The sequence below is a fragment of the Taeniopygia guttata genome, chromosome 1 (genome assembly GCF_048771995.1).
Source record: "Taeniopygia guttata chromosome 1, bTaeGut7.mat, whole genome shotgun sequence".
In the NCBI taxonomy this organism is placed as follows: Eukaryota; Metazoa; Chordata; class Aves; order Passeriformes; family Estrildidae; genus Taeniopygia; species Taeniopygia guttata.
The window spans coordinates 22,002,992-22,020,071 of NC_133024.1; the positions used below are offsets into that span (position 1 = coordinate 22,002,992).

At 47.4% G+C, this 17,080-nt stretch overlaps 3 protein-coding genes across 5 annotated transcripts; 2 read left to right on the top strand and 1 right to left on the bottom strand.

Moving 5' to 3' along the window:
* Positions 1-2,279: 2,279 nt before the first annotated feature.
* On the top strand, positions 2,280-7,104 carry GTPBP8 (GTP binding protein 8). Of its 2 annotated transcripts, none has more exons than XM_012569992.5 (7): positions 2,280-2,641; positions 2,950-3,048; positions 3,491-3,621; positions 3,976-4,075; positions 4,506-4,624; positions 5,066-5,189; positions 5,789-7,104. In XM_012569992.5, the coding sequence occupies exons 1-6, from the start codon at positions 2,348-2,350 to the stop codon at positions 5,148-5,150; spliced, it is 828 nt and encodes a 275-aa protein (XP_012425446.2). In that variant the 5' UTR covers positions 2,280-2,347; the 3' UTR covers positions 5,151-5,189; positions 5,789-7,104. The 2 variants fall into 2 exon arrangements, with proteins under 2 accessions (XP_012425446.2, XP_002189538.2); XM_002189502.6 differs by having other exon boundaries at positions 2,281-2,641; positions 5,786-7,104.
* Positions 7,105-8,474: 1,370 nt separating this feature from the next.
* TAF13 (TATA-box binding protein associated factor 13) lies at positions 8,475-10,782 on the top strand. Of its 2 annotated transcripts, none has more exon segments than NR_037143.1 (4): positions 8,475-8,549; positions 8,671-8,749; positions 9,081-9,302; positions 10,135-10,782. NR_037143.1 is itself a non-coding variant. In NM_001198577.1 (4 exon segments), coding segments are annotated over 4 exon segments (375 nt in total). In that variant the 5' UTR covers positions 8,475-8,522; the 3' UTR covers positions 10,306-10,782.
* A 439-nt stretch (positions 10,783-11,221) lies between these two features.
* Positions 11,222-16,876, bottom strand: RMP64 (ribonuclease MRP subunit p64). The gene is made up of 9 exons (XM_012569962.5): positions 16,708-16,876; positions 16,382-16,536; positions 15,538-15,614; positions 15,298-15,429; positions 14,871-14,948; positions 13,650-14,011; positions 12,922-12,983; positions 12,228-12,478; positions 11,222-11,768 (listed from the first exon to the last, which is right to left on the bottom strand). Exons 1-9 carry the CDS (start codon positions 16,859-16,861, stop codon positions 11,372-11,374), a joined length of 1,668 nt encoding a protein of 555 aa, XP_012425416.3. The 5' UTR covers positions 16,862-16,876; the 3' UTR covers positions 11,222-11,371.
* Positions 16,877-17,080: the final 204 nt, after the last annotated feature.

Below are 17,080 nucleotides of genomic sequence, written 5' to 3' on the forward strand. Positions count from 1 at the left end.
GAAGCTGAAACGTTTCAAGGACATACATTTATTTCTGTGGTTTTACAGCCCTAGGAACTTTAGTCATGAAGGAGAACAATGTAAAAAGCTTTATGTGTATTTTTTGATGGGAAAACAGCACTCTGATACATATCAATTAACTAGTAAAATTCAAGGGTCTTCTTACTATAGAGTGAACACCAGTGCCAACAGTTTTGTGGTTGCTTTAGGTTTATCTTATTCAAAATAGAATTGACCTCTACATAGTTCTCCTTGAAGAAATGTTTTGTTGTTTTTTTGGGTTTTTTTTTCTCTGAAAAATTTTCTTTACTTATCAGAAGAGCACTTGGAAAACTGCATTTTCCGGGAGGTGCATAGAGCTATAGGACAGGGCTGCTTTGTCTTACTCCCTGGCCAAACAGGGCATCAGCACATGAGCCCTCAGCAGCTCCACAGTGCGGCTGGCCTTGGCCTGAGAACAGATGTAAGAAGACGGAGCTGAAAAGATGATACAAAACTGGGAGGAGCTGTTGACTCGCTCAAAGGCAGACGCCCTGCAGAGAGACCACGATAAATTAAAGGACTGGGCAATCGCCAACCGTATCAAGTTCAATAAGGGAAAGGGCCAGATTCTGTATCTGGATGGGGCAATCCTGGATGTAAGGACAGACTGGGGAATGAGATGCTGGAAAGTAGCACCATGGAAAGTGTTATGTGCAGTAGATATAATTCAATATAATTCACGCCATTTCTAATATGATATATGTGATATTGAATATTTGTTAGAGTATACATGTTTGTATTAGGATCCCCCCCCCCCACCCTCACAGGCGCAGGTGAGACCTGGGTGTAGATTGGAAATTGATTTACAAGTAGGAAGGTACAGCTCGCCAGGAGATGAACCATGTCTGGGGAGATACAGAAACCCCAGGTGCTGATCGTTCTCGTGAACGACCCGAGATGGATATCATGGAAATCCTCAGGCAGATACATGTGAATACAGCGTTCCAGAATTCTGTAAATTTCATCAAGGGATTCAACAAACTCCAGACACTGATTTGTTCTCCCTCATCACCAAAAAAGAAAATCTTATTAACATATGGACTCTGAATAGAAGACTGATTGCTGAAATCTTGGCCTCAGGCGGAATTTTCCCTATAAAAACCGCTTGTGCCAGGATGGAAGTGTGTGGGCATGGAGGAAAACCTCTGATGAGGCTGACTCCTTGTTGCACACCCAGGGCTGACCCCGGGCTCGGCTCTGTTCTTTCCTTGTGGCTGGCTAGATAAAATTTGATTGCAAAATAAATAATTTATTTTTCATATTAATTTGGCTGGACAAATTTTCATTTATAACAGAAAGGAACCTGGGGGTCCTGGTTGATGGAAAGTTGAAGCTGAGCCAGCAGTGCCCTGGAGCCAGCAGGGCCAACCCTGTCCTGGGGCATCAGGCTCAGCATCACAGCCGGGCAGGGGAGGGGATTGTCCCCTCTGCTCTGAGCTGGGGCCTCACCTGGAGTATTGTGTATAGTTCTGGTCACAAGATAAGAAGGGTATAAAGCTGTTAGAGAGCGTCCAAAGTAGGGTAATGAGGATGGAGAAGGGCCTTGAAGGGAGCCAAGTGGGGTGATGAGGATGGAGAAGGGCCTTGAGGGGAGCCGTATGAGGAGAGGCTGAGGTCACTTGGGCTGTTCAGCCTGGAGGAGACTGAAGACAGACATCACTGTAGTTCATCTTTGTGAGGGTGAAAGGAGGGGCAGGCACTGAACTCTTCTGTGGTGAGCAGTGACAGGACCTGAGGGAATGGCCTGAAGCTGGGTCAGGGGAGGTTTAGATTGGATATTGGGAAGAAGCTCTTCATCCAGAGGGTGACTGGACACTGGAACAGGTTCCCCAGGGAAGTGGTCACAGCACCAAGCCTGACAGAGCTCAGGAAGTGTTTGGACAACACTCTCAGGCACATGGTGTGATTTGGGGATGGTGCTGTGCAGGGCCAGGAGTTGGACTTGATGATCCTTATGGGTCCCTTCCAACTCAGCACATTCTGTGATTCTACAAACAGCCGGGCCTGGGCACCACCGCCGGCTCTCGGGAGTCAATGCGGAACACGAACGCACACCCTCTACCGGGCCCTGACAGCCCTCAGCTGGCCGCGGTCCCGCCCCGCGGTCCCGCCCCGCGGTCCCGCCCCGCGGTCCCGCCCCGCGGTCCCGCCCCGCGGTCCCGCCCCGCGGTCCCGCCCCGCGGTCCCGCCCCGCGGTCCCGCCCCGCGGTCCCGCCCCGCGGTCCCGCCCCGCGGTCCCGCCCCGCGGTCCCGCCCCGCGGTCCCGCCTTCCGGGGCGGCCCGGGTCCCGCCTGCAGCCGCTGGGATGCTCCTGGTCCGGGCGGGGGGTGCTGCGGGCCGGGCCACGCCGCCGCTGGCCGCCCTGTCCTACGTGCTGCGGCTGGAGCGGAGCCGCCGCGCCGCGATCGTGTTCCCGCTGCAGAAGCTGGTGCGGTACCTGGCGCCCGGCACCGACACGGCGCCGTTCCACCTCTTCCAGCCCGGGCTGGCCGCCCTGCAGCGCTCCGAGGCGCTCTTCAGGTCCGACCGCGGGCATCCCATCGACTACGTGAGCTCCGCCGTGCGCATGGACCATGCCCCGCCGCCGGCCCTGCCCGAGGTCAGGCGAGCGCTGCTCCGCGCCCCTCGGCCAAGGCCGTGCCGGGGCAGCGCCTTCCCCCCGCCCGGGCCACCCCGACCTGGGCTGAGCTGCGCTGCGGGGGTAAAGCGGTGATGGAGTGGTTGTGCAGCTCTGTCAGAGCGCTGCGCAATATGTGGGTTACTTACTGCTGTTTTTTAACAAATCGTTTAGTTGTTGTTGTTCCCCATTGTGCAACTCGGTAGCCTGACATGTCCGTGGCTGCGAAGTGACCGGGACTGGCTGCAGCGAGAGGTGTAGATGTGCCCTCTCTGCCTCTTCCCCTGCAGGTGTGTTTCATCGGCCGAAGCAATGTGGGGAAATCATCTTTAATCCGGGCCTTGTTTTCACTGGCTCCGGAAGTGGAAGTTAGAGTGTCAAAAACTCCGGTGAGTGATGTTTTTAACTTCCCTCCCTTTGGGTCTTGAGCTGGTACCAGTCCAGAGGATAGGGCTGAGGAGGGTGGGAGGGAAGAGGCTCTTGAGTAGCCTGAAAAGAAGGAATGTGCCAGCTCTGGTGGCCATCCTCATGCAGTAGGAGCCCAGCCTGGCTCTTCAGGCAGACAACAGAGCTGCACAACTTGAGCAGGTGTGCTGTAGAGACTTTTGGGAAGAACCAAGCTCAGCGACCCATTAAGGTATTTTTAGTTCATTTTATTATTAGAGCCATGTAGGATTGCTGCACGGGTAGGAGCTCGGGCAGTTTAAAGCATTCTCAGGGGGCAGGGATCTGGTATAAAGATATTTTGCAGAGCACCTCCTAGTGTACTGCTTAAAGCAGCTTTTTTAGAAACCACCTCTGTGCTTCATCTTGCCTAAATCCTCTCTTCAGGGCCACACCAAGAAGATGAATTTCTTCAAAGTAGGGAAGTACTTTACTCTGGTGGATATGCCAGGATATGGCTATCGCTCCCCGCAGGACTTTGTTGAGATGGTGGAGGCCTATCTGCAGGAACGGCACAAGTAAGGGACCTACCTGTACCTCAGCACAGGGCAAGCCAGACGGACACCCCTATACCCCTATACAGTGTCATTTAATGAGGGGAGAAAATGCAGAGGGGTAGCTGCTTCCATGCACTGGTTCTGACATCATTTCCCTGGAAGCTTCTGCAGTGTCATTCATTTATGCTCATACAGATCAAAACAGCAGGAAAGATTGAGGTGCTGCTCCATGCTGACCCTCAGTTTCCATGCATGGCTTTTCTTGGCTCTTCCTATCCCCAAATCCCATGTTACTTATTTTTGCTTATGAATGTTGAAGTAGCAGAGCAGGCATGAAATAATGGTGACAATTACTATTGCTTGTATTTCTGGCAGCTTGAAGAGAACTTTCCTATTAGTTGATGGTGTAGTTGGACTCCAGAAAACAGATCACATTGCAGTAGAGATGCTGGAAGAGTTTGGGATTCCTTATGTGGTAGGTAATGCTTCATTCTTGGTTTGGTTATAAGGTACAGGTAATCTAGAAAGGTGTGTACCCTCCACCTGAGCTTAGGCAACTTGTCCTACCTAAGCAGTAACCCTATATTGTTAATAAAATAGGTTTATAATGTGTTGAGGGAGACAAATGGGACCTAAGAGGAGGTTTTATGTCATGAAATATATTTTTATATATTTATAAAATTTTTTTTTTTTCAGTGCTCAGCTTGAGCAGCTGGAAAAGGTGCACTCCTTATGCAGGCCGTAATTTTGGTGAACTGTGTTAGACTGTTTTTTCCCCTAGATATGACTTTTCAGAGCTTTCAGACTGCTTTGTAAGACAGTTTAGGACTCTTAGAGATGTTCCAGATTAACAGCAAAATCATCTTACTTTCTTCTTTGAATCTTCTCTGTCTGGATCCATGCAGATGGTGTTAACAAAAATTGACCGAGCTTCCAGGGGATTATTGTTAAAGAACGTACTGGAGATCCAGGAGTTTGTAAAGGAGAGCACTCAGGGATGCTTTCCTCAGCTGTTCCTGGTCAGGTAAAGCTCCTCTCTACTGCTGCTGTTGCCTTTCTGGTGATGAGTTCAGTAGGGCAAGATACCTAAAACAAGTCTGTCTGCTCTAGAAGCAGCACCTCTGTGCCCCAAGGATAGAAAGTGGGCTGCTGATGGGGAAATGTCTTTTCTCTTCTTTCCCCCTTCTCTGCAAGTGAGTGAAGTTCGTTTCCAGGTGCTTCTTCCTTTGACCTTTCTCAAAGCAGAGCAGCAGTTCCTGTGCAGCATGGTAGCAGGCTTTCCCATTTTATTTGGAGTTCTGGTAACAGTAAGAGCTGTAATTGTTGGATTATATAGCCAAAGTGCAGGCTTTTCCCAGGGTGTACTGTGGGACATGTAACTGAGCACAGCCAGTGGCTGTTTGCCTTCATTACTCCAAGACACATCAGTATGTGGCACTGAACATCTATGATTCTTTTTCTACAGCTCTGTGGAGTTTTCGGGGGTTCACTTGCTCAGGTGTTTTGTAGCCCATGTTACTGGAAACCTGCCCACTGTAGAGGCCAGCTGAAAAGATCTGCTGATCTGCTTGGCTCATCAGGAACAAGAGGTACCAAAAACAGAGGTCTCGATTTTTGTTGTAAATAACCCAAGTTACTATATGGTATTTTGGAATAAATTAGTATTTATAAAGATAATTTTTTTCTTTATTAAGTTCATCAGTTCAGGAAGTTTGCCGTATGAATTAATCCAGGTTACTATAAACCTGTTTCATAAAACCTACCTGATTGTGCCAAGGAGAAAAAAAGTAGGTAACCTCCATAGAGAATGGAAGTTTTAATACAGCATTTCCTCTCCCTACACTGAAATGTTAAAAAATCTACTACTCCATGCCTTACCTCTTCTGTATTTAGGATACTAGATACAGTCCAGTAATACTAATAAAGAGGCATTTAATCTTGGAAAGAAAAACTACAGCCCTAACATTAAGCAAACTGTATTGCCTAGTTGAACTGAATGATACACAGAGGTTTACTTCTCTCAGTTGGGGTTAGGGTTAGGATAGCAAGGACCAAAAACTACCTCCTGTGCAGCCTACCTGCTCTAAGGCCATGCATTGTGGAAATAGCCAACCTATTGTCTCTGAAAGTCTGTTTGACATCTTGTATATTTTACTTTTGTAACTCCTCTGTGTCCTGTGTTCAGTAGGTGCAGCAGGATGGCATGCCTTGCTTGCAGACATTGGATTGTCCCTGTTCCACAAGGATGAAGAAAAGAACACATCTTTTATGGGATCTGCTTTTCCATGAGTGTTGGCTTGAAACAGAGTGGAATAAAAGACTGACATCTAGAGGAGCCCCGTCCTGCACACTGTCATGAGTCAGTGCTGCATTTACCTTCTGTTTTGAGATCAAGCATGAATTTCTGCAGCTCCACTTGGATGAATTGCCAGATCTGAGGCACACCATCCGTGATCTGTAGTGGCTCTACTCTGGTAGCTGAAGCACAGCACTGTATGCTTTAGGGGAACTCTGTTCCACAGCAGCTGTCTAAGAGCACCTGAAGCTGTCCAGTTACAAGGCAGAACTGGACAAAAGGACAGCCATAAATAGCAGCACTCATACAGGAGAACTTAGTCTGAAGCTATGAAGTGCCTGTGTCAAACCCTGGCACTCAATCTTTGTCAGGTCAAATGTGGTTATGCAATTGTCAGTTACTTGTATTAAGTGTTTAAACCTCAAAAAAGAAAGTTCTTTTCTAAACCGCTCTGATAGTGCAAAAGGACTAGAAATAGCAGTTTCACTATGCAATTTCTTGTAACACACTAGTTATGAGACAAGATCTGTTTTCAGCATACATGTAAGAGGAGAATATGAGGAATGCAGTAAATGTTGCTCCCTAGCTTCTGCGATTAAACCTGTAATTCTGTTAATATTTTATCTCTAATCCCAAAATTCTGCAGGGCAAACCAGCCCATGGGATGCATGATCCTAGAAATGCAGTAGTAGCTATACAGATGGAACAGGTGAAAGTGAACACTTCAGGAAAGGCCTTTTTGTAGATCCTTTAAACCAGGATCTTCCAAAAACATCGGTCTTGTCAAGGCTGTAATTTTCAGGACCTCAGCCTTGACTGAAGAGCCTCTGAAAAGAGCCCTGAATATGTAAAAATATACAGTTCTGGTTTTAGTCCCTCTTCAGAACAAAACCCCTTACATTTCATTACAGTGCTAGGAAGTCTTTTACTAACCACTTAAATACATTAAATACGTCCAGTTAATCCATTTGTATAAACAAGCTGGATGTGTGTGCATGGAACATTAGGTACCATCGTCTCCAGAGGAATTAACTTTACCTCTGGACACATTGTGGTTTTATTCAGAAGTGCTTCAGATACTGGAAATACTCCTGCATTTTGCTCTCAGCCATTTGCAGGAGAGAGCACTACAGTTTGATTCTTGAGTGTGACAGTGCCCCTGTGACAAAACAATAAATAAAATCAAGTCCTCCCCCTAAACAGTAAAATTTATGTAAGTGCCTTTGTGGGAACAAGCATTGGGTATGCAGGTGCCTTGTCACACTACTGGAGTTTTTTTTGCCAGGTTCTTAAGGAACCGGCTGAGTTGCAGTGAGGAGCTGCACTTTCTCAGGCCAGAGACACAAAAGATCTTCCTTTCTTTCCCCCTCATTAATGAATGGTGGGTGGGCTTGGCAGTATGCTGATACAGTAGAGCTCATTTCAGTTTTAAATTCAAATATCTTTAGTTGTTTGCAGTGCATAAGCTTCACTTAAAGCTCCTGTCATTACCTAGTAAAGCTTTGCCTCTTCTACAGCTGTTACTTACAGAAATCATGTTGAGTATTAGCTTCCATGGAAAAGGATTTCATCTTGTGCGTCTTCCCTGGTCCTTCAGCAGTACTTTGTCCATTTTCTTCCTCTACCATGTCTTGGGTCTGGTCTGGTTTTGTCTGTTGCCATAACTCTGACACTACAAAGGCAGTATTTTTGCAACAGTGTCCAAAATGAGAACATTGCAGTCTGGACAGGTGCACTAATAGATCAGTAAAAACTGGTTGAATAGTCGAGCACAGAGCATAGGAGCCGGTGGCTCATACTCCAGTCGCATGGCAGTTACAAGTGGAACACGGCAAGGATCCATTCTGGAATGTGTCCATTTTAGCATTTTTATGAGTAATCTGGAGGAGGTGCATTGCTAGATTCACCTACTTGCAAGATTAAAGCAAATGTGCGTAGGGCACCAGAGTGAGGGGAACAGTGGATGTGCGCAAGGGCAGGGCTGGAGCAAAGGGGCTGGCAGCCACTGTATGAAATACAACAGGACTGGAGCAGCTCCTCTACAAAGACAAGCGCCCTTTGGGCACCGTCCAGAAAGTGGAAACCTCACAGCAGCCTTCCAGTATGTGAAGGGAGCCTAAAGAGAAGCCAGACTGGGCCCATCAGGAACTGTGTGATAGGACAAGGGGGAATGGGGACAAACAGAAAGAGGGGGCTTATCTTGGGCAAGCTGGTCTCGTGGGAGGTGTCCGTGTCCACGGCAGGGGGGTTGGGATTAGATGATTTTTAAGGGCCATTATTCCAACTCTTTTACATTCTATGATTCTGTGAACATGGGCAAGTGTGCCTCGCTGAAGGGAAGGAGAAGCCCCTGCCAACCGAACAAACCGACTGTGAAAAGCCACCCTTCCTGACGTGGTGGCTGACCCTCTGTGGAGCAGGGGGGTTAGCAACACTCCCGAGCTCACTTTCAAACCCCGCTATCCTGATCTAGCCACCCACCTATGAGTGTCATGGCCAGGTTGGGGCAGCCGCGTCCCGCAGCCCCATGGAGCCGCCCCCCGCCCGGGCAGGCCCGGCAGCGCCGCCCGGCGGGGCCGCGGGGCGGGGCCGGGCCGCCGGAGCGGTTCCGGGCCGCCGGGCGGCCATGGCGGATGAGGAGGAGGACGTGCCGGTGAGTGGCGGAGGGCTGCCCTTCCCGGGGATCCGCGGCCAGCCGCGGGAGGAGGGGCGGCGGGAAGGGCCGGGGCCGGACGGGCGCTGACCGCGGCCTCCCCTGCGCTGTGCCCCTGTAGTTCGAAGAGGACGCGGAGGACGCCGGCGGGGGCCTGGACGGCGGGCAGGGCAGGAGGAAGCGGCTGTTCTCCAAAGAGCGTAAGTCGGGCCGGGCCACTCAGCTGAAACCCCGAGCTGAAAGCTATGTGGTCCCAAAACTCACTTCTTAGCAAAACAGCGGCTTTCATAATATGCCTTGGCTGCAATTGCAGAAATCTGCCATGTAGACCCCCCCCTCAAAAATACTGCTAGTGCATCCTCTAGACATATCTGTGGCCAAAGTTAGCTGCACTGTCACTGTGCAGTGCTTTGCAGCCTAAATGAGAATTCAGAGAGCCTGTCCTCAGACATGATTTTCTGTATGTACAGCTCCTGTCCCTACAGGAGGGCTTTTGTTGTCTTATGTTTATTTCCTGTATGTTTCCTCAAGATTTGTCCTGCCTGACAGATGGGAGTGCTGTCCTGGTGCAGGAGTGTGCAGGCTGGTGAGCTCTAACTAGATGCGTGCAGCACTGAATGGATGAAAGCCTCACGCTGAGTGTTTCTTTGTGCAGTAAGGTGCATGATGTATGGATTTGGGGACGACCAGAACCCTTACACAGAATCAGTGGACATTCTTGAGGACCTGGTAATAGAGTTCATCACTGAAATGGTAAGTCAACTCTAGATGGCACGGTCAAAACATCCTCACCAGAACTTTGCCTTTTTGAAGGTTAATACCTCTGACTCAAATATTGCATCATCCCAGGCCCCAAACTCATGGCATTAGTATGAGAAACATAAACTTGAATTTTGTTTTCCCAAGATTAAAGTAAAATTTATGCATCTTGCTCCATGTGGATTTAGAACACTGAAGGCTTTAAGCAGCATTTAGATTAATAATGTAGGAGGGGAAGTACCCACCTTACTTTGGCTTTCACTGTATGTACAGCTGACAGAAGATAAGCTCAGATTTGAAATTCAGTTTTTTGTGTTTGCCCAGTGCCTGTACATGGATAGGAACTTAGCTCTGCCCTACAAAAGGAATGCATTCTTGCGCCTGAGGCCATTTCTCCTCCAGACCTAGATACTGTTTCCAAGTATCCAAACATACCCCTTTCTTTTGAAAGGTTGGTCTTTCCTATCTTACCAAAATGTTCTGCACTGGCCTCTGATACAGTTACCTCATACTGCTTCTAAATTGTGCCTAATTTTCAGCCATTCTGCAGGCTGAGTGTCCTATGTGTAATCTGCCCTTAATTTTGACACCATTATGTGATGTATTTGTAGTGGTTGTTTGGGGTGTAAGTGACAGGCAGCTGGGGACATTAGACTAAGTCCATGGTTTACTGGGAAGTTCTCTTGTGACTAGGATGATGGTGCCCAGAATCAGCAATTGCTTACTCTTTTATTATAAAATGACAGGGAATAAAGTGGAATTGAGACCTTAAAAAAGCACCATGGCAAAGGAATGCTGCTGCCTTTTTTTTTTTCCGCTCTGACAGACACACAAGGCCATGTCCATCGGGCGCCAGGGTCGGGTACAGGTTGAGGACATCGTCTTTCTAATACGCAAGGACCCCCGGAAGTTTGCCAGAGTTAAGGACCTCCTAACTATGAATGAAGAACTGAAACGAGCCAGAAAGGCTTTTGATGAAGCAAACTATGGGTCTTGATTCTGTGCACAAGCTGCACTGGGGCATTATTTGGGCACCTGCTGCCAAGTAAGAATGAAGATCGTGCGTGTTGTTTGGAAGGGTTTTTTAGGATGGAGGTCACTGCTGGGATGTCTGCCCTCACTCCCAGCCTTTTATGAGAAATACTCAAGCAGCTGAAATGTTACATGATTGTATGTGGTATACTTAGGTATTTTTATACCATTTGATGAAATGAGAAAAAGCTCTAAAAGTTCCTGCAGTGGCAGGAGTCTGTTTCAGGTAGGCCTGTGTTGGATCAGATGGCTCAAGGGTTGATGGTTCATGATTTTCTAAAATTGTTTCAGTTGTCACTGGGTATTCCTGTGATAGGAAACCCTGAAAATGTATCTTGGTTATCTGTATAAAGACCTTAAACTCAAACTACTATCGAAGTTGTGCTCTTTGCTCTGTACATGCTTTTTGAATAAAACATATGTTTGTGCCCATGTTTCATAACTAAATGTACATTGATCAGTTCATACCAGGTGGGTAATACAGGCCACAGCTGTGCTTTTCCCTACTTCTGGAACAGCTTGGGGAGGTAGGTTCAGTTAACTCCTGATTTCAGAACAAGTCTAACCAATGCTGTAACAGCAATAATACTGCACATCAAGGCTGTCGCCTCTACAAGCAGCACAGAAGGAAGGGTGTAAGGCTTGGAATGGTGTTGGCAAGTCTTTTGTCTAAAGCAGCAGTGAGTGATCAGCTGCAGCCTTTCTTCCATGAATGGGAATTATCTGCACTGTGGATTTGACAGCAGCATTTGAAGAGAGGGGACACTGAGTAAAGGTAACAAAGTCAGTGTTCCTGGACAAGGGTAGGTAAAAGGATGGTGACTATTCAGTTATTTGGAACACCCTTAAAAATATATAAATCATCCACTAAAAAAAGCTGGTTTACAAAAACAAAATCGTTACTTTCTTAACAGAATTCACAATGTGAGTTACTGAGACACCATTAGGGTTCAGAGAGAGGTCTACTTAAAAAAACAAAATTAAACAAAAAACTAGAATGACTTGACCCCTTTCCTCCTTCAAGTCCAGATTCAGACACCTATTGCTGCAAAAATAGAATCAATATCTGTGTTCTCAGCAGCTTCTTTCCACACCGGGCCAGGGCCTTCTTCCAGCAGCAGCCGCTTTGGGGTCCCCATTGTGCTTAGTCTGGCATGTCCTGTATCAATGCTGGAATGTTCTTCCTGACTTGGAGACCCATCTTGGTAAGCTGGGAGGATGAGTGATGCACTGTTCTCACACACCCCAAAAGGCTCAGGAGACTTTTGCCCACCAGTCTTTGGAGCTGTCTTCCAGAGTGCAGATGATCTGATCCTCCTTCGGCAGAGCTGTGCCCTGAGGTGCTGCCTTGGCCACTGCGTGTGTTGTGACCCATACAGGAGGTATTTACGGACAGATGATTTGACACAGCGCAGCTTTTTCTTCAAGCTTAAGGGAGCAAAGTATACAAAACAGAACTTTATCAGCTACTGAAGTGTTACTGCATTCAGAATTTGGAGAGATTTCATAGTTACTCATTTCTATCATTTTCCTTATCATACCACAGAAACAGAACAGCACCTTGTACAATAGTAGCCAAGGTAGTTTGAATAAAGACAATCCTTGCCTCGTACATTTGTTACCATAAAACATGCAGATGATTTAAGTTGCATTTTCATCCTCCCTCCTAAGTACCACACATTTGTTAGCCTTTTAAATCCTTTTAAAATCACAAGTGAATTAAACTAAACAGAATGCCCATGGTGAGAGCACCCAGTAACCTGAAATAGTGATCCTGAGTTTTAAAAGAATGGCTTAGACCACTGTGTTTCACTATACTACAGCAAAATACATAATATTAAAATACAAAGTGTTAGACTCAGAAATCCCACACCCATACAAAACTACCTGCATCCTTGAGCCTCCACATGGTGTAGCCGGTTGCTTTTCAACAACTTGTTACGCAGAAAATAAGCTCCTGATTTGAATTTGTTGGTTTTGCACCACAGAATAGCTTTTCTGAGTGCCTCTGACAGTTCCCCAAATGATGCAGCTGTTTGGACCATCTGTACAAGAGATCCAGCATGCTGTGATTTTGCTATCTCAGACGAAAGTGGTGATGACTTTGCCTTTAAAGGTGTTGATGTAATGCTTAGACCCTGAAAGAAACAGTAACAGAATGAGTGTTTTAAAAAAATCATGTGTCTGATCCTTTTTTCTGGAAGGGAGCAGAACACAGGAATTTTTGTGAGAACATTCCTTATTTTCTAAGTAGAAAAGGGAAGTGCGGTCTTGTTTTGTGGAATACAAAAAGAAGAGGCAGATATTTAGAATTTGTATTCCTGTCTACTAATGACTTGGTCTCTGGTCATTTCACTTGACAAACCAACAAATGGCCAAATTCCTAAGCAGAAGTAAGTAGTGATTGATTTTCTGTGCAAAGTTTCCACACTAACCTGAGTTGTTAGACAAGCAAAAATAAGGCAGGAAAAGGGGACATTTTCAATTAGGGATATCATGTTTTAAGTATTAGTCTTTAAAATATAAAAAAACCTACTGTGTAAAAAAAAACAAACCACCAACCTAACAATACCATACAAACCTCTTGTGCTGGATGTCTGGATGGCCTAAGCAAGCTCTTCACATCAAACCCTGGGTGCTTCCCTACAGAGAGAGAAGAGAGTTCCCATTACAACACTTTGATAGTTTTATTTCTTTGCACAGAGATGCCACAGAGCTCTCAGCAGGCTCCCACCTGTACTCAACATTTCCAAGCAAACTCAAGGGAACTACACTCGTGCATTGCAGCTGGCAAGGAACAAAGAGCATGTGGAGGTTTACAGATGGCTGCAAAGGAGAACTTAATGGATAAAAGGTTCACACATGCACCTAGATGGCTGCAGTCACTGGCCATAGCCCTGCATGCAAAAGAAGATTTGGGCACAGTTCAGAACCAGCAAGTGCAGGATACTTGCATCCTGTACCTTACAGCCTTACCTACTCTTGTATAGGCAGCAGATAGTGCCCATAGCTTCTTAGCTATGCAAAAGCAGGAAAGTACAAATAACTATTTTCAGGACCTACATACTGCATTCATTACCTGCTTCTCTCCAGGCTGCATCCTGTTTGAAAGAAACATCCCCCAAAAATCATGATACTGACATTATCCACAGCTTTATAAAGCCAAGGGCACATACAGCATTCTCTTCTTCCAAAGACAGGTTTGTACTAGAACCACACTATGGGTAGAAGAGTGTTTGGCCCTGTTGGACAGAAGTTGTAGACAGTCTCTGAGATGTCAGAAACCATTACACTGGCACAAGGCTTTACCTCTCCTGGCTGTGGGCACCACAACTGTCTCTCCAACGTCCATGGGGCACAGGATGCTACGGTCTTTCATGGCACTTGTACAGGTCTCATATTTTCTCTTTTTCCCAACCTTTGATACCGCCTCTGGCATTGCTGGGAAGAACTTCTTCATCCAGCTGGTAGATTTTTTTGTTGTAAGCATTTTAGCCTTTTGCTTCTTTGCCTCAGAAGATATGTTAATCCCAAGGAAGTCGCTGATATCAGAAGGGAAGGTAAACCCCTTGATATAAGGGGTCTGTTGGATCTCAGATACCAGATGAAGCATTGTCGACAAGGCACTGTACAAGGACACGAGGGTCTGCAATACACACCTGTACTGAATCCTGTAGACAGAGGACAAAAAGGAATGGAGTCTCCTCCAGCAAAACATGATGCTCACTGAACAACTACCTTCAACTCAACTGTCCTTTTCCCTATTTCCCCTCAGTACAAATTTACCTTTTTACACTCCATCACCCTGCTTTCCTTAAGTCTGAGCTTCAAGGAACTGTTCCAGACCAGAATACAGGAGTGACTTGTAAATTCCTGATCAAGAAGCCCCTCCGCTTCCGTAGAGTTTTGCTGAATGCCACACTTGGGACCCATCAGGTTCTTGGGTCACATCCAAGGTGCCATGAGGTCTTCACACAAAAGCACCCTGCACCAACTCAGCCCTGACGCCATACAATTGCCTGCTCTTTTGTTTCCTGGAGTTAGAAGATTTCTTGTGCCACAGAAAGTTGAAAGTTGTTCTAACAATGTTGTTACTCCTTCAGCTACAGACAACAGTTATTCTCCCAGACGGAGAGAGACCAGAACACCAATTTCCCTAGAAAACTCAGTGGTATAATAGAACATGTTTAACCCAGCCTTTCCATTTCACCGTGAGGCAGGACTTACTCCTTACTGCACAGAGTACCTGGTGTTTGTGGCAGGCTGACACTAACACTGTGATTTCATTAAAGCTACATACAGTTTGCTAAGATCTAAGGACAAAGCCATCCATAACAGCGTGTAAGAAGTCTCTCTCCACCTGTACAGCTCTGCAGGTGCTAGAATCAAGTCCAGAGGCATGGAGGGACCTCCCTTCTCCTACTCCCAACTGAATAAAACTCCCTTAGCAGCCAGGCCTAATTACAAGCCCTTCTCCCTGACAGGCACATCAAACAGACACAAACAAGACAGACTTTTGAACACACAAACCAGAGCCGGCTCAGAAGCCCCGAAGCCACAGTATTCAGGAGTATGAATTCCCTCGAGCAGAGGTGTTTAACGGACAAGCTGAAGATTACAGCAGTTAAGGTTAAAAAAATAAACAGCACGTAATGAGACTTGCTGAACACACCAACTAGAGGTAATTCACAAGGCGATATCCTGGAATAATCTGGGAGATGAGTATCCAAATTTTGGATTGCTCAAGGTCAGAACAGCTGCTAGCCAAACAGCTTGAGGTCCCTACATAATAATTTGAAAAGAAGGTCTTTGGCTATCAAAGGAACTTCAAGTTGCACATATGAATTGCACAGTTGAGTCCATCAGCAATACAGGACCTATACAAAACCTCGTTTTGGTTTCATGAGGTGCTACTGGTGAACTCTAAGATCATGTTCTTGTGGTGAAGAAAGGATACAGAAAAGCTTTACAGCAACAATCCAGCAGACGTAGTATGAGCTTGCAGCCTCCCAATACCTTCAGAGCCACAGTTTCTAGCATAGGCTGGCTGGGAACCAAGCACTCTGCGTGGGCTTTGGATGCATTTTTCCTGTGTTGAGACAAGGATGAAGAATTGGTTATGATCTAGTATCCTCTTCCTTTAGCTCTGCAGATTTGAGTTAATGGATAGTACAAGATATGGTATCATGACACTTACTTGGGAATCAGTTCTACCAGAGTTTCCAGGCAGCCCACCAGATTCATTTTCCATAGGCGCTTCAAACATTGCTCTACCTAGCAGAAAAGCAAACTCCTTTGACTAGTATTTTGAGAGACTCTGTGCCCTGGTCTAAGAACAGTCACTACATTAAATGACACCTTCTCCTTATCAGTTAAACAGCCTACGCTGCAGGTTTGTGTGATGGCATGTTCTGGGACATTTGTGTATCTGCACTACGATGAAAAACGTTCCTTCATCACTGTACTGTAAATATAGAATTAAGTGAAGGACTGGAGTAGGCCATGTTTAATTGGTGCTGCATGATTTCCCTGCTGTATACAAGGGCCTTTACTACTGGATGTCAAGAAGGAAAACACATAAGCAAATCAAGAAGGTAAGCACCATTCCTGCTCCAATTCAAAACAGTTCTTTGAAGATGCTGACAACCCCTTTCCTGGAAAACTGACAAGGTCTTCATTTTTCATCTTAAAACAGAAAGTATCTAATAAATAGGACAGGATTATTATTCTTCCCTTCCATTACTACAATTATTTGAGAATTATATCCCTGTATTACTCATGTACGCAAAGGTATAGAATTGTACCTATTTTGGGTCTCAGCGTGAGTATCAGAGACCAGGGCTGGAAAACTGAAGTTGCACTTGCTGCACAGGGCCAAGAAACCCACTGGGCTCAACCGTGAGAGAACAAAAATGCACCTGCTTCCAAACTTTTTTTTGGGACCATGCTCTGAGCACCAAGTGCTACTCCACAGGCTTTTTCTGGGGGCCGGGAGTAGCCAGCTGCCGGGTCCCTGCCGCCCAGGCGGGGTTGGTGCTCACCTGCCGCAGGGCCAGGTAGGGCCGGTGCCGGAGCAGCCTGCTGTGGTACACGTAGAGCACGGCGCGCAGCACGCGGCCCTCGGCGACCGGGCCCGGCCCCGACAGCCGCTTCCCGGCGATGTCGCACCGCCGCCGCAGCGCCGACAGCAGCCTCACTGTGGGCGAGACACGGGCACCCCCTCAACGCCGGGCACCGGCACCGAGCACCGCCTCGGCGCCCGCCGCCGCTCCGGCCACTCCTCCGGCTCCCACCGACCAACCACCCACCGTAAACACTCGGGAACGGCTTCAAACACCCCCCCAACCCCTCGGCACCGCGCCGGGACCTGCGGGGTGCTGGACCGCCAGTGGCACCGTAGCGCTGTTGGCGGGCCAGGGCACGTCCAGCCGGTTCCAGGGCACGTCCCGCCCGTCCCACGCCGCCCTGGGCGCCGCCATCTTCCCGCTGCGCGCGGCGAGCCCCAGCGTGGGCGGCACCATCCGGGTGGGCCGGCGGGGAGAGTCTCGGGCCAGACCAAGTCACCCCGCGGGGGTGTGCCATGGCCCGGAGCCTGGCGCTGACGCGTTGCATTCCCAAATGCCATAAGCGAGAAGGGAAATAACTATAAATAATGAGTGTTATTCACACTTTCTAACCTCGCAGTTCTCCACTGTGTGCCTCGGGAGCTGTGGCCGTGGTGAGCCAGCGCAGCAGCAGCA

What these genes read in the sequence shown, in the direction of transcription:
- GTPBP8 (XM_012569992.5), top strand. Translation starts at nt 2,348, where the DNA reads ATGCTCCTGGTCCGGGCGGGGGGTGCTGCGGGCCGGGCCACGCCGCCG. An exon ending in CGCCGCCGGCCCTGCCCGAG is followed by an intron (nt 2,642 to 2,949) that starts GTCAGGCGAGCG and finishes CTTCCCCTGCAG; the next exon opens with GTGTGTTTCATCGGCCGAAG. An exon ending in TTAGAGTGTCAAAAACTCCG is followed by an intron (nt 3,049 to 3,490) that starts GTGAGTGATGTT and finishes TCCTCTCTTCAG; the next exon opens with GGCCACACCAAGAAGATGAA.
- RMP64 (XM_012569962.5), bottom strand. Translation starts at nt 16,861, where the DNA reads ATGGTGCCGCCCACGCTGGGGCTCGCCGCGCGCAGCGGGAAGATGGCG. An exon ending in CCTACCTGGCCCTGCGGCAG is followed by an intron (nt 15,615 to 16,381) that starts GTGAGCACCAAC and finishes CTTTTCTGCTAG; the next exon opens with GTAGAGCAATGTTTGAAGCG. An exon ending in TGTTGCTGTAAAGCTTTTCT is followed by an intron (nt 14,949 to 15,297) that starts GTATCCTTTCTT and finishes TGTAATCTTCAG; the next exon opens with CTTGTCCGTTAAACACCTCT.